We start from the raw sequence: 14,776 nt of genomic DNA, 5'->3' as shown, positions 1-14,776 counted from the left end.
TCCTGTATTAGACACTTACCATATCCTAAAACTGCCTCTAACTTAGCCAAATCAAGTCCAAATAGCGTAATTTTAGGCTCTTTAGATAGGTAATCGGAAAACCTTCACTATAACAAAACCAATATTTACCGGCGGTCACAACCGCTGCTAATATTAGGTAACACCGTTGTTATACAATTTAGCCGCGGTTTCCTTTCCGCTGGTGTATGTCCCGTCGGTGCATCCTTTACCAACGGTAAAAACCGTAGCTATTACGACCGCTAGTGTATCTGTCAACTTTAGCAGCGGTTATAACCGCGGGTATATATCGATATATACCCGCGGTTATAACCGTAGCTATTACAACCGCTAGTGTATCTGTAAACTTTAGCAGCGGTTATAACCGCTGGTATATATCGATATATACCCGCGGTTATGACCGTGGCTATTAACACCGCTGCTGTAGTGTCATAATTAGCGGCGGTTAGGACCAGTGGTAGAGCTCAGTGTCGTTAGGGAACCACAGATATATACCAGCGGTTTTAACCGCTGGTATATATCAGTAATAAGTACCAGCGGGTATAACTGCTGGTATATCGGTGTGATTTAGTGAACTTGAGATATATACCAGCGGTCATAACCGCGGGTATAGGCGATGTTCTCACGCGTGTATAGGAGATATATACCAGTGGTTATAACCGCTGGTAAATGTGTGAATTTTTTTTTTCAAAATACACGCTGAATATCTGTGACACATACAGAACCTGCTGTACATATTCAGAAGTAATAAAACACCATTTTACATATTCAGAACCTGCTGTACATATTCAGAAACGCTGAACGTGTGTAAGATCATTTTATAGATTCAGAAGTAATAAAACACCATTGCATTTTTTAAATCATAAGAGCATAAACAATAAGATAAATAAACAACTCCCATAGGAGGGTGGAGGCCCAAAGACTAAGAGACTAAAACAAAAAGCCAAAGCTGCAGCAAAAAAAAGAAAGGCAAGAAACTGCTCTAGCAACCCAAACGGGCTACTTTTTTGCTGAGTAAACTCTACATCCAATAAAATGAGGTGATTAAATATTTTCAGAAGAAAAAAAAGCAGATGTTTTGTGACCAAAAGGGCTACCTTTTTGCTTCTGCTCCTGTGCATAAAGCTCCCGCTTCCATCTAGAAAATCCATAACGGCAATTTTCAAATTAGATGAGCAAATGTTATATCTAAAGAATGAGAAACTCGGTTATTTTACATACTAAACAATACAAAATTTGGCATGTTAAGACTTTACCTGAAGTATTAATCCACAGGCCCTTCTTGTTTTTGCTTGCTAGATTAGATAAGTGACATTAGATAGTTGAGGTGTGAATGAAAACAATAAGGCAAGGAGCCACTTATCAATATGTTAGAGAAGCTGGAAAGAACTACCAAATATAGTAGAGCAAAATGAATTATACAGATACAGCAACCTGTCTTTTGCTTAACCAACAAAACTTGCAGGACTATTTTGAGAGCCATAGTTAAGCTACCAGGACAACCTAAATTCTGATGACATCAAAGGTGCTCAGAAAATTACAGTTACATGACACATAGGCAACTTTTTATTTTTTGAAATGGTGAAAATATTTATTACTTATAAATAAGACCGAGGTGGTCGAATACATATAATCAGACACCTGGCATGCTTCATCGAGCATTTTAGAATTAACATGCAGTAGTAAATATTAATGGAACACTATGCTAGTTGATGATACTTCAACAACATGTGCATTTCTATTATTTTTTTTATCCAAATTATTACTGCCAAAGTTTCAATAAATTCTATAATAATCTACCGAAACGCATTGAATTCATGAGGCAGTCAACCAAATTTAAGAAACCATAAAATAAAATGCTAGCAACTTAGGGCATATGAAAATGGTGCCAAAATTAGCAACATGCATCAACTAATCACATAAAATGCAAGTAACAAATAACAAATGGAAAAAATTTCAAAAAAACAAAAAAAAAAAACAAAAAACAAATGGATATAGATCCAAATTAGTCAATCGATCCTACCCTCATCCTTTTGGGGTTGAGCATGAGAAAGTTTGAAGGGCTGGCTATCTCCTCGAAAATCAGTCATAGATTCTAAGGCTTCATCACCATTTTTTATCTGTTTTATATTGTGCGGCGAAGAAGCTGATTTCACAGATTTGTCCACATTTAGACGAATGATACGTGAACCAGTTCCAAGAGCTGCTCCGTTGTTTGTGGTCCGTGATTCACATGCAGATTCTGCCATAACTTGATTTGATTCTTTCCCTGTTGCAGATGGTGAATGGGGTAATAGCGGCTCTCGTTGGAGGATAGATATGGCGCATGATACCTCTTTCACTTGGACCCCTGACTCATCATCTGAATTTTAAAATGTTAAAATAATGTACACGGGCCATTCTTAGATCTTTGGTTGGTATGTTTTACTTCAAGAATTATTGATTTATCTCACCTGGAGCATATTTGGGAAGAGTATTGTCTGAACCACTGATTATTACTTGAGACTCGAGAAAATGTTCAATTGCCTGCCTGAGGGATACGTTTGGAAGCAAATCATCTAATCTACATTTGGTAGAAGAACACTTTGGACACCTTTCCTTCTCAACCAATACCAAACGTATACCTGCAGCCAAATGGCACGTTTAAGGTAAAAATTAATAAATGCAGGTACGTAAAATGAAGTCCGCTTATGTTTGTAGAAACTAGAAAGTTACCAACACTTCCCAATGACAAAAAACAGCCCTTGGGGAGATGATATAATTTTTATCTTATTGTGATTTATCTGGGATTCTTAACAGGTCTTACAAGCCAATGAATAAAGCTACGGGCAAGTTGATAGGGACAATTCATCATATTTGGAACTTTGGGAATATTCGTGAATGAGCTTACACTTGTCGCAAAAGCTATGCTGGCAGCATGGTATCATCACAGCCTCTTTGAAGATTGTGTTGCAAAGAGAGCACCTTAGCTCCGCAGGCAATTCTATGTTTGTCAATGTTGGAGTACTGGTATCTACCTCTCTATAAAATTCCATTGTAACATAGAATTAACAAACATGGGGAGCCATAGATATAGGTAGAAAGTAAAAGCATGAAGGGAAATGAGCACAAAGAAATTTACTCCAAGTTCATTTGTTCTTCGGATTTCTTTGGCAACCTATCCCCTTCAATACCACGATCCATATCAGAGTGCTTCTTGAGGATTCCTGATATTTCAATCATAGTGGAGTGTGAGAAGTCTAGAGGCTTCCTGATATTTTAATCATAGTGGAGCTTGAGAAGCTTAGATAAATTTCTAGAGATTAATACAAAAGAAAAGAGCCAAAGCATTTACCTCTTGAACTAGCCTCACTGAGATCACTTGGTACGAACTTTTGATATCTTGAAATAGAAGGCTCGGAGAATCAGAGTCAACATACACCAATTATGTTAGTGATTTTGCATTTTCAAAATCATGTATTTTACATGTTTTAGTGTTTTGGAAAATGTTTTATCAAAAGCGTTTGGGAAAAGGAAAATGTTTTCTTGGAAATATTTGCTTTTACAAAAGGATGTAGAAGTGTAGTTGAAAAGATAGTCCCGTACCAGATGAGAGAAAAGAAAGAGAAGGGCTTATAAAGCACTATCTTTTCTAATACTTGTTGATTGCACATTGGGTTGGACCCGCGGGACGGTGCAACGCACCGTTCGCACACGCGTGCGCGCGGCGTGGGCAATGGGCTATAGGGCGCATAGCGGCGCTTTATTGGCACTTTTTTAGGCGCACTTTGTACTTCGGTCAAAGAGTGTGATCAAATGGGTTGTGTCCCTTCCCCCAACGGTCATGTGCCAAGTGGGTGCGATCCACACCATAGATGGTTGATCTAACGATGACTGGGTTGGAGTGAGGTTTTACTCAAACCAACAGTCACCTCTAGAATCGATCAGGACCGTTCAATATCAATGGGTGCGATCTAACGGTCAGATTTCAAACATTCTGGAAAGGTGCCCTGTAGAGGTGTTTTTCACACTGAAAAGACACCAGGTGGTCTACAAAATGTGCAGAATTCAGTCATTTCATATAGAAAAACGAATTGGCAATTCTGACAGACTTTACACTCTCTTCTACACTCCTACAAAATCCCCAAGTATTTCTATATACTGTTTTTCTTTTGTTTACTGTTCTAGATACTGTTTTTCTGCAGAAACATTATCTAGAAATTTCTCTAAGGCTTGAAATTTCGGAAGGGCATTTCGGGTTTGATTCCGCTAGTGCTATGCGTCATCAAACATTAGTAGGGCTTCCCTACTAGGCTTCATTTTATACTAAGGAGGAAATTCGTGGATCCCCTTTGCACACTACTAGTGGGGGCGAATCTTGTCTTAAGGAAAGTGATATCACGCCTTGAAGCAACAAGTTTCTATTTTTTTATCAACAACAGTGCCCTCAAATTTTCCAACAATCTTAAGACAAGATTATTTACTGTTGTTTCAATGGCACTTTATTCAGTTCGTCAAATGACCCAAAACTTTGTCAAACTCGAACGTTTCGACAAAGGAAATTTCAAGCGCTGGCAGAAGAAGTTGCACTTCATTTTGACATCACTCAAAGTGGTCCGGGTTCTCACTACTCTAAAGCCGGCAGCAAATGAAAATGAAACTTTGGCGGAGGTCGTGCAAGGATGAAGTGGGAACAGGATGACTGCATTTGCAAAGGGCACATCCAAAATGCTATGTCAGATACACTATTTGACATATATCAAGGCATGGGATCAGCAAGTGAAATCTGGAATGCACTTGAAGCCAAATACTTGGCGGAAGATGCCAGTAGCAAGAAATTCACTGTGAGTCAATTTTTAAATTTTAAAATGGTAGATGATAAGTCTGTTATTGATCAATTACATGAAATACAACATTTAATTAATCAAATTCATTTGCAAGGCATCATTCTTGATGATTCCTTCATTGTCCCTTCAATTATTGACAAACTTCCACCAACTTGGAAAGACTTTAGAAAAAGTCTAAAACACAAGAAAGATGAAATGTCTATTGAAGACTTGGCTCAATGCCTCAGGATTGAGGAAGAGTCAAGAATCAGAGACAAGAAAGAAAATGAAACTGTATCCTCTAAGATCCATTTGGTGGAAAATGTCAAGAATTCGAACCAACAAGGAAAAGGCAATTGAAAGAGAAACAAACATCCTGAAAAGAAGACTAATAAGAATAAGAAAAGAAAGGGTGCTTGTTTCAACTGTGGCAAACCAGGCCATTACAAGAGTGAGTGCCGACTGCTTAAGGATAAGAAGTCGGGTGCACCAACAGACAAAGAAAGGTTTGTCGCCATGATTTCAGAGGCAAATATGCTTGAAGATGGCAATGATTGGTGGATTGACTCTGGTGCGACGAAGCATGTCTGTAAAGACAGGAACCTGTTTTCAACTTATGAAACAGTTGAAGATGGAAGCATGTTATACATGAGAAATTCGTCGACAGCAGAAGTCAAAGGGAAGGGCAAGATGGAACTTGAGTTCACATCCGGCAAGCGACTCACTCTAACCGATGTCTACCATATACCAGAAGTTAGAAAGAACTTAGTGTCTGGAAGCATTCTCAACAAGAATGGCTTCAAACTTGTATTTGAATCTGACAAGTTCATTCTTTCTAAGGGGGGTACTTTTGTTGGGAAGGGATATATGTATGAAGGGATGTTCAAACTTAATATCAATAAAGTGAATGTCGTTGCTTATGTTTTGGATTCTTCTTTATCTTTATGGCATAATTGTTTAGGACATGTAAATACTAGGAAAATGAATGATATGGTTAAGTTAACCTTAATATGAAAATGACTTAGTAGATAGATGTAAAACATGCATGCAAACTAAGATAATTACTAAGTCATTCCCTAAAGTAGATAGAACTTCTAACTTGTTAGATTTAATACATAGTGATGTATGTGACATACATAGTGTTCCCACAAAGGGAGGTAAAAAGTACTTTGTTATATTTATTGATGATTATTCTAAGTACTGTTATGTTTATCTCCTTGGTCATAAAGATGAGGTTTTAGAAAAATTTAAAATTTATAAAACTGAAGTAGAAAACCAATGTATAACAAGCATTAAATGTCTCAGATCAGATAGAGGTGGTGAATATCACTTTCCTCATTTCTGTGAATCAGTAGGCATAGTCCATGAAACTTCTGCCCCTTATACACCACAACAAAATGGTGTAGAAGAAAGGAAGAATAGGACACTTACTGAAATGATTAATGCTATGCTTGTTAATTCTGGTTTAAATAAAAGGTTTTGGGGTGAAGCCTTACTTACAGCTTGTCACATTTTGAATAGGGTACCAAGTAAGAAATCTCAACTAGGGTATGCTAGTGTAATTGGTAGTCTTATGTATGCTATGACTTGTACTAGGCCAGACATACAATTTGCTGTACGTAAACTTAATAGGTTTATCAGTAATCCTAGTTTTTCTCATTAGAATGCAGTCTATAGAATTTTAAAATATTTAAAGAAAACTATAAACTATGGTTTATGTTATAGTGGGTATCCAACTGTAATAGAAGGATACTCTGATGCTAGTTGGATAACTGAGCGTATAGACTATTTATCAATCAGTGGGTGGATTTCACCCTTGGTGGGGGAGCAGTCTCCTGGGCCTCTAAGGAACAGACATGCATAACAACTTCAACTATGGAAGCAGAGTTTATAGCTCTGGCAGCATGCTGTAAAGAGGCGGAATGGCTTCGGAATTTGTTATTGGAAATTTCGTTATGGTCTAAACCAATGCCATCGATTTATGTCCATTGTGATAGTCAAGCCACACTATCAAGGGCATATAATCATGTTTATAATGGTAAGTCCAGACATATAGGACTTAGACATAGTGCTATAAGAGAGTTACTTACTAATAGAGTAGTAACTATTGATTTTGTGAGATCGAGCCAAAACTTGGGCGATCCATTCATTAAAGCTCTTGCAAGAGATCTGGTGTGTAAAACATCATTAGGGATGGGGTTAAAGCCATTAACCAATAGTCACCAATGATGGAACATCAACTCAACACTTGAATAAACATCAAGTCTTGAGTTCAATGAGTCCAAGTACATCATATGGAGTGATTGCAAGCACTATAATCTGTATTATTTGCCATCCCAAGGTAAAGTGCTTGGTACCTGTAATGTTTAAAAGGAGAAGGCTGAGTATTTAAACTCTTAATAGGCTTATAACATAGTGTTGGAGTATTTTAGTTACAGGGGCACTCTTGATAAGCCTACCTATATGAGTGTGGGAGTGGTGCCGCTTCCTATGAGACCTGGCTAGTCTCTAGAGCGCTCATGAAACCAAGATATAGACACAAGGCCAGTACATGTGTCGGTTTTAGAAATTGCCCAAGAAGTGAAATCTTGTGTGTGAGATGTATCCGGTTAACCAAATAGAATAGCTAGTTCAAAGATACGTCTACTATGCAATTCTGGTTAACTTTGATATGTCCTCACTAAGTGAAGGTTCAAATCGAGAGATACCTTCATCTATGCATAAGATTTCCAAGCCCGATGAGAAAATTTTCTTTGATTTTGAAAATGGTGGGGGATTGTTAGTGATTTTGCATTTTCAAAATCATGTATTTTACATGTTTTAGTGTTTTGGAAAATGTTTTATCAAAAGCGTTTGGGAAAAGGAAAATGTTTTCTTGGAAATATTTGCTCTTACAAAAGGATGTAGAGGTGTAGTTGAAAAGATAGTCCCGTACCGGATGAGAGAAAAGAAAGAGAATGGCTTATAAAGCACTACCTTTTCTAATACTTGTTGATTGCACATTGGGTTGAACCCATGGTTGGACCCGCGGGACGGTGCAACGCACCGTTCGCACACGCGCACGGTGCGTGTGCGATGGGCTATAGGGCGCATAGTGGCGCTTTATTGGCGCCTTTTTAGGCGCACTTTGCACTTACCAACAGTCACCTCTAGAATCGATCAGGACCGTTCAATATCAATGGGTGCGATCTAACGGTCAGATTTCAAACATTCTGGAAAGGTGCCCTGTAGAGGTGTTTTTCACACTGAAAAGACACTAGGTGGTCTACAAAATGCGCAGAATTCAGTCATTTCATATAGAAAAATGAATTGGCAATTCTGACAGACTCTACACTCTCTTCTACACTCCTACAAAATCCCCAAGTATTTCTATATACTGTTTTTCTTTTGTTTACTGTTCTAGATACTGTTTTTCTGCAGAAACATTATCTAGAAATTTCTCTAAGGCTTGAAATTTCGGAAGGGCATTTCGGGTTTGATTCCGCTAGTGCTACGCGTCATCAAACATTAGTAGGGCTTCCCTACTAGGCTTCATTTTATACTAAGGAGGCAATTCGCGGATCCCCTTTGCACACTACTAGTGGGGGCGAATCTTGTCTTAAGGAAAGTGATAGCACGCCTTGAAGCAACAAGTTTCTGTTTTTTTATCAACAACAGTGCCCTCAAATTTTCCAACAAATTATACCTGTTTTACAGATACATTGTGATAGAAAAGAAGGGGCAAGTAGCAAGTTTAGAATCTGCTTAAACTCTGGAATCAATCATACTAGTTACACTGTACTAGCTGGATATTTAAGAATGGTAACATTGAGAGCAAAATTTATACCACAGAAGATGAAAGTGATGCATGCCTGTACCCATACCATATATTCACAAAATATGTATGAGCGATTCACAAAATACTTACAAATTCGCAGCACAGTTCAAAGGCGCACACTAGAAGAGGATTCAGTTGAGGAACTTAGATAGCTCAACAAGAAATCCAATTGGGACTGAGCCTTCGCCCAAAAGGGCTGACTAGGCAAAACATGGAAATGCGTTATATGATACTTTAGTAAAAATTTGATTCATACAATTTGAATGTTTCATTATTTTTTTAACAAAAGAACAATGATCATTCATGTAATTTCAGCATTCTGTTATTTAAACAAAAATGACATTTTCGACATTGCACAGGAGGTTCAGAAACTCCTAACATTCCAATCCACCCATTTACATCTGCAAGCAACAGCCTATGCTGGAAATATAAAACGCTCCTATGTCCAACTAAAGTCAACACTGTAGTAATAAAATTATGAAATATTCCCTCGTTGACTGTTTCTGGTAGAATTGGTAATCATTTACAAGAGCATTCTTTCATTATTTGTTAGTATACTTGAAAAAAGATGTTTCAATGTTTTCAACATATAGCATAACTAAAAGCCAAAGAAGGTTTCAAAAAAATGCTTCTAATCTTCTAATTCTCATCTCTCAGTTCTTTCCATAGGAAAGATGCCAATTTTGTTATTATTATTTTTCAATGGCATGAAAGATGCCAATTCTATTCGCTCAATCAAAATCTAGAATCTTCGCCTATCCAGAAAAATCTTAAATGGCATGAAAGGCGCCAATTTTATTCGCTCAATCAAAATCTTGAATCTCTGAAATATTTCAGTTTCGGTTTCGGCCGAAATCACTTAAAAATTATGACAAAGATTTCGTTATTTCTTAAATTTCGACCGAAATGTCTAAAATTTCAGTGAAAATTTCGGCGATTTCGGTGGAAATTTCGGCTATTTCGGCACATATTTACAATTTCGGTGGAAATTTAGTAAAAATGGCTAAAACGAAATTTCAACTAAAATTCGGAATTTCGGTGAAATTTCGTCGAAATCTTGTAAAGAAACGACTTCATGTAAACATCAATTCGGCCGTGGCCATAACCGAAATATTTTGGTAATTTCGTTTCGTTTCGGCTGAAATTTAAAACCATTCATATAACTACTTCTCTTAAGTCTTAACTATTCATTGAGGAGCAAATAGAAATGATGATTGAAAGACTAACTCTCAGAAAGCAAACATGACTTCTTACAATACTAATAAAGGCTTAATATGAACTGAAAAAGCTTTCTATGATAGAGGATGAAATTGTAATAGCTCATGCATGAAGTAAGTGTGTGTGTGTGTGTGTGGCTGTTGAATAAAGGCATTTCACAGCGGGCTGTTGCATGATAGAGCAGCCACATAGGCTCACTTTTCAGCAGGTTTTGTCTTATTCATTTAATTCATCTGAGTGGCTGCTCTCTCATGCAACAGACAGCCGCGAAATGCTTTTCTGCAAAAGTCGCTAATAAATCCCATTTATAGACTTGACATATTAGTGAGAACTGAGAACTGTAGCACAAGGACAAAAGTTGAAGGAAAGAGGTACACACAGAGATCTGAAACTATTAAGAAAGTCATACCTTGGAACAATGTTAGCTGCTTTTTTATCCCTAATACAATTCATCATGCCAGCATCAGGATCCGAGTCGGATAAGGATGCCTCAAAGAACAGGATATAAATCAACGCCAAAGTCATCAAAATTATCCATATCCACATTCTGAAAATTAGATGCACAAATACAAAATATCATAAATGGATTTTCATAGTTGATAATTAGATCAATCTGTACTACACTACGAATCCAAATTCAGAAAATTTAAAAGTACAAATACAAAATATCATAAATGGATTTTGTAGTCGATAGTTAGATCAATCTGTACTGTACTACTACTGTATATGATACGAAAACAGCCCATCGTCAAAGAGAGAGATGTTGTACCAGATTTCAAAATAAATGTGAGGTCAACTCTGAAAATTAACACTCTCACAAAGTGGCAAGATGAAAAGGGACCCATTGAAAGGAAAATAAGTCTGTGTGCAACTCTTGTGTGGTTAACTAAAGCTAATGAAGGATGGCACTGTGCCTTTTAAAGGCTATCCAACTGGTGTCAATTTTGGCTCGGGCTCGGAAGCTCGCTCGAGCTCGGCTCGAAAAAAGCTCGGCTCGAGCTCGGCTCGAATCCTTAACGAGCCGAGCCCGATTTAGGCCAGGCTCGGCTCGGCTCGGCTCGTTAATGCTCGTTAAGAATTTAATATATTTAAATATATATATATATATATATATATATATATATATATATATATATTAATATATACACTAAAAGGGTTGTCTAGGGAGTAAAAGGGGAGGCAAAATATGTCACTTCATTTTAGGAACCCCATTTGTTACTTGGACCACCCCCATAGTGTAAAAAAAGTAGTGAAATTACAATATTTAGGGCATTGGTTGGAAAGCAAGTTCAGAATTCTCTCCTTTTTTCTCCCGTTGGGGTTCCATTTTTTTTTGCCCTTCTATAGGGTTTCCAATAACACCGATGGTCTAAACCTGTGATGCTATCAGCTTGTGAACTTTTGGATCTGATTCAGTTTCTTGTGTTTTTGCTGCTTCTCGCGGTTTTTACTCTCGAACGAGGGTTTTTTCATCGGGAAACTGTGTAAATTCAGATTCAAGGGTTTTATTCAACTATATTCATGCCTGGGCTCGTTAACTATGGCGGTAAGCTTCGGATTTTCGTGTTTTACTTTATTATTTGGGATCTGTATGACGTTTATTAGTTTTGATTTGTGTATTCCATGATTTCTATTACGGACCTTGTTGATTACGGAGTTTCTCTTGTGAATCGTAACATTTTTGAGGTTGTGGATTAGGGCTGTCCAGGGAAGATGAGGGGTGTGAAAAAAAGCTCGGTAAGGCTCGCGAGCCGCTCGTGAGCCTGGCCGAGCCTGACCGAGCCGAGCCGAGCCCGAGCCGAGCTTTTGAGCATAACGAGCCGAGCCGAGCCTGGCCAAGCTCGGCTCGGCTCGGCTCGTTTACACCCCTATATCCAAGGTTCTACTTCCTACGTGAGACCTGCCTAGGCACCTGAACCTAAGCTAATAAAGGTTGCCTATGTGATCACCTAGATCAAAAGGTGAATGCTCAAGGAGTAAACAACTAATCTTGGCTGGGCGTTTAGATGCATGGAAAATTTCTTGGTAAACTTTTTCACTGAAAAATGAGTTTTCCAGGATAATTTAGCCTTTTTAAGTTACTTCATCGCCTTTGACACTACCACATTTGTGAGCACTAAGTTTTGAACATAATTCATCCATAGCACGATCGGCCCAGCTGGGGACTCTACTCTTGAGTTGGGCATAATTTGGTATAGTCATGTATACTATTGCCCATCCTTAATGGTTTAGAGCAATCAGAATAATCACAACATTTTGACTTGTTAAGACACCTCCCATTTTTCCACACATTTAAAAATAAAATAAGATTCACCACCACGAATCAAAACAAGTATGAATCATCTCAGTTTCCACACCTCAAAGTACATGGTCATATGTACTCAAAAAGTTTATCATTCAAAAAATGTCCTCAACAAGTTAAAACTCTTTTTATTTGAATGGTTATAAAGTTTGTGGAGATGCGGGTTATTGAACAAGTTATAACTCACTACCACGACTCAAAACTCAAATGAGTCATTTTGGTTTCGTCACCTCTTGGTACAAGGCCTTGAGTAGTTGTTAGTATCGTTTCCCTGGATGGTAATTGATGTGATGTACCTGACTACATGCATTGTTAATCATATAATCATAATAATATTATGGAATACATTGTGAATATATTGGGTGTTGGGTCTCTTTTCTCCTTTGATTGGTTTGAGATCACTTGACCTCTTTCGATGGATATGAGAATATTGACTCTCTTCCACCCGATTAATTAGATTGCAAGTGTCCCCTCATTGGATATAGATTGTTTCTCTTGGGAATATGAGAGAATCAGATGTTAAAGATTGTTATAGATGTCGATTAAAAAAAACAGATTCTCTGAATATGTGTAGATCAACAAACTATCACAGCAGGGGGGGTGTCGGGACATCTCACTTATACAGCTGTCATGTGTGAGGTGGTGGTGATGATAGGACTCCCTATTCAAATATGAGAGTGGGTACTTGTACACAATGACATGGTCAATTAGAGGAAATTGCACTACAGATGACTTGGGATTTGATCTCATGGTCGTACACTATATCAATCCCATGAACAGAGAAGCTTCTAATTTTCTGAATAACACTAGTGTGTGATTCACTAGAAGAGTGATCTCTAAAGGAAGAGAAAGAACACAATGTTTTGTGTGCATAAACTATAACAGAAAGAGGAGTCGGGAAATCTCACTTATACACTGTGTCATATGTGAGGTGGTGGTGATGATTCTTGATCATAGAACTCCCTATCCATGAGTGTGGGGGACTTGTACACATTGATAGGGTCAATGAGAGGAAATTGCACTACCGATGACTTGGGATTTGATCTCATGGTCATAGACTATCAATCTTCTAACCAACGAAGCTTATGACTTTCTAAATAACAATAGCGTGTAATTGATCGACTCGAAGTGTGATCCCTGAAGGAAGCAAAAGATCACAATGTTAGGCCTTACATTTATGTAGATTTTGAGTTCTATACAAGCTAGCATAAATCTTTTTGTAATGTGAATAATACATTTTGAATGGAATCTAAATAATACATTACACATTAAGAACCTATTGAAGATCCTCATATTTCATGGCGTTTGTTCAGTTCAATGCTTGGTGTTCATATCAGATCTGAATACTTGTATCAGTACACACATACATGACAGAAGTACAATCAAGACATGAGACTGGTCACTGGTGGATGTATGCATACCTCTTCCTGAGCCTTTTCCTCCTCCTTCTTCACATGAGACTGGTCACTGGTGGATGTATGTATTGCATCTGAATGGGTTTTGTATGAAAAAAATGAAAAACAACAGATGATTAAAAATCAAATAGAAGAGTTTCATGTTACATTCTGGTTCTGTATGTAACAAGATGGGTTTTGGTAAAAAAAAATCCTTTGAGTGGGTGCTATTTTGGTTAAGAATTAAGGTCAATGGTTATGCAAGCTGTTGGGTTTAGACAAAAAACCCTTTGCATACCGATTTAAAGTGTTTTTTTTTTTCAAAACCCAACTCCTCTTACCCATTGATCAAAATTCTTAACCATTTCCAAATCCCCCGTCAATAGCTTGCATACCCACTGTCACCGGAAGATGGGTTTTGACCCAAAAACCCTTTCAATGGGCTTTCAATGAAGAAGACACTGCTCGTATTAGCATCAAACTCAAACCTTTCCTTGATATTTTCAATGCAAGCGAATAGCAAAATGTACTCATAAACAACGGCCATAAGCAAGTGTATAATGACTGATCAGTTGTTCAAAAACTCAACTAAAATATGCATAAGCTAGTATTAAAGAAAGGGTACCTTTTCATCCAATCCGTGAATAAAGCCGTCTGTAGCACTCTAGACTCTACCGAAAGGCAGCAGAAAATCTACATTTCCCCACCTTACCTACATAGTGTAAGTATGTTAAGAAGCAAGAGAAATCTAAGAACACTCAACATAAATACAATAAACACATGAAGGCATACTAAAATATATGCCAAATTCCCAAATTTACACATGCTAGAGACATGAATTTCAGGGAAAGTGAGCAAATGCTAATATTACTAAAAACTATCTATCTCAGCATTTCTATATCAAATGCTAATGCTAATAGATGGGAACTACCTTTCTCATCGTAGATCTCGTGTCTGTAGGGAAAATGAGCAACAACTTCTCAACTCTCGACTCATGACCCATCCACAACTTGACAACTTCTTATTTACACTGAATTCCTAAAGAAAACTAAAAGTAAAAGTTACTTCATCAAGGAAAGTAAAGAAAAATTACATCAGAATGGAAAGTAAAGAATAAACAATGCTGAATGCAATTCCTATCCCTTTGCTACCTGATCAGTTGTTCATATCAACCTCCTTATTTATGCACACATAAGATATAAAAATCATTACGCAAAAATAA

The 14,776-nt window shown here is 37.5% G+C and overlaps 1 protein-coding gene across 1 annotated transcript; it reads right to left on the bottom strand.

The window, feature by feature from the left end:
- Window positions 1–878: 878 nt before the first annotated feature.
- LOC143881288 (uncharacterized) lies at window positions 879–3,445 on the bottom strand. The gene is made up of 7 exons (XM_077384273.1): window positions 3,353–3,445; window positions 3,140–3,224; window positions 2,909–3,039; window positions 2,472–2,642; window positions 2,042–2,380; window positions 1,275–1,313; window positions 879–1,156 (listed from the first exon to the last, which is right to left on the bottom strand). Exons 2-7 carry the CDS (start codon window positions 3,199–3,201, stop codon window positions 879–881), a joined length of 1,020 nt encoding a protein of 339 aa, XP_077240388.1. The 5' UTR covers window positions 3,202–3,224; window positions 3,353–3,445.
- Window positions 3,446–14,776: the final 11,331 nt, after the last annotated feature.

This window comes from Tasmannia lanceolata, unplaced genomic scaffold, assembly GCF_043159265.1.
Source record: "Tasmannia lanceolata isolate RefF3 unplaced genomic scaffold, GAP_Taslan_0.1 ptg000007l, whole genome shotgun sequence".
Taxonomy (NCBI): domain Eukaryota; kingdom Viridiplantae; phylum Streptophyta; class Magnoliopsida; order Canellales; family Winteraceae; genus Tasmannia; species Tasmannia lanceolata.
This window is presented reverse-complemented; position numbering and strand designations above follow the sequence as displayed.

Coding starts and splice junctions, on each gene's coding strand:
- LOC143881288 (XM_077384273.1), bottom strand. CDS start 3,201: ATGGATCGTGGTATTGAAGGGGATAGGTTGCCAAAGAAATCCGAAGAA. Junction 1,314..2,041: donor TCAACCCCAAAAGGATGAGG/GTAGGATCGATT, acceptor TATCTAATCTAG/CAAGCAAAAACAAGAAGGGC. Junction 1,157..1,274: donor CCTGTGGATTAATACTTCAG/GTAAAGTCTTAA, acceptor TGGATTTTCTAG/ATGGAAGCGGGAGCTTTATG.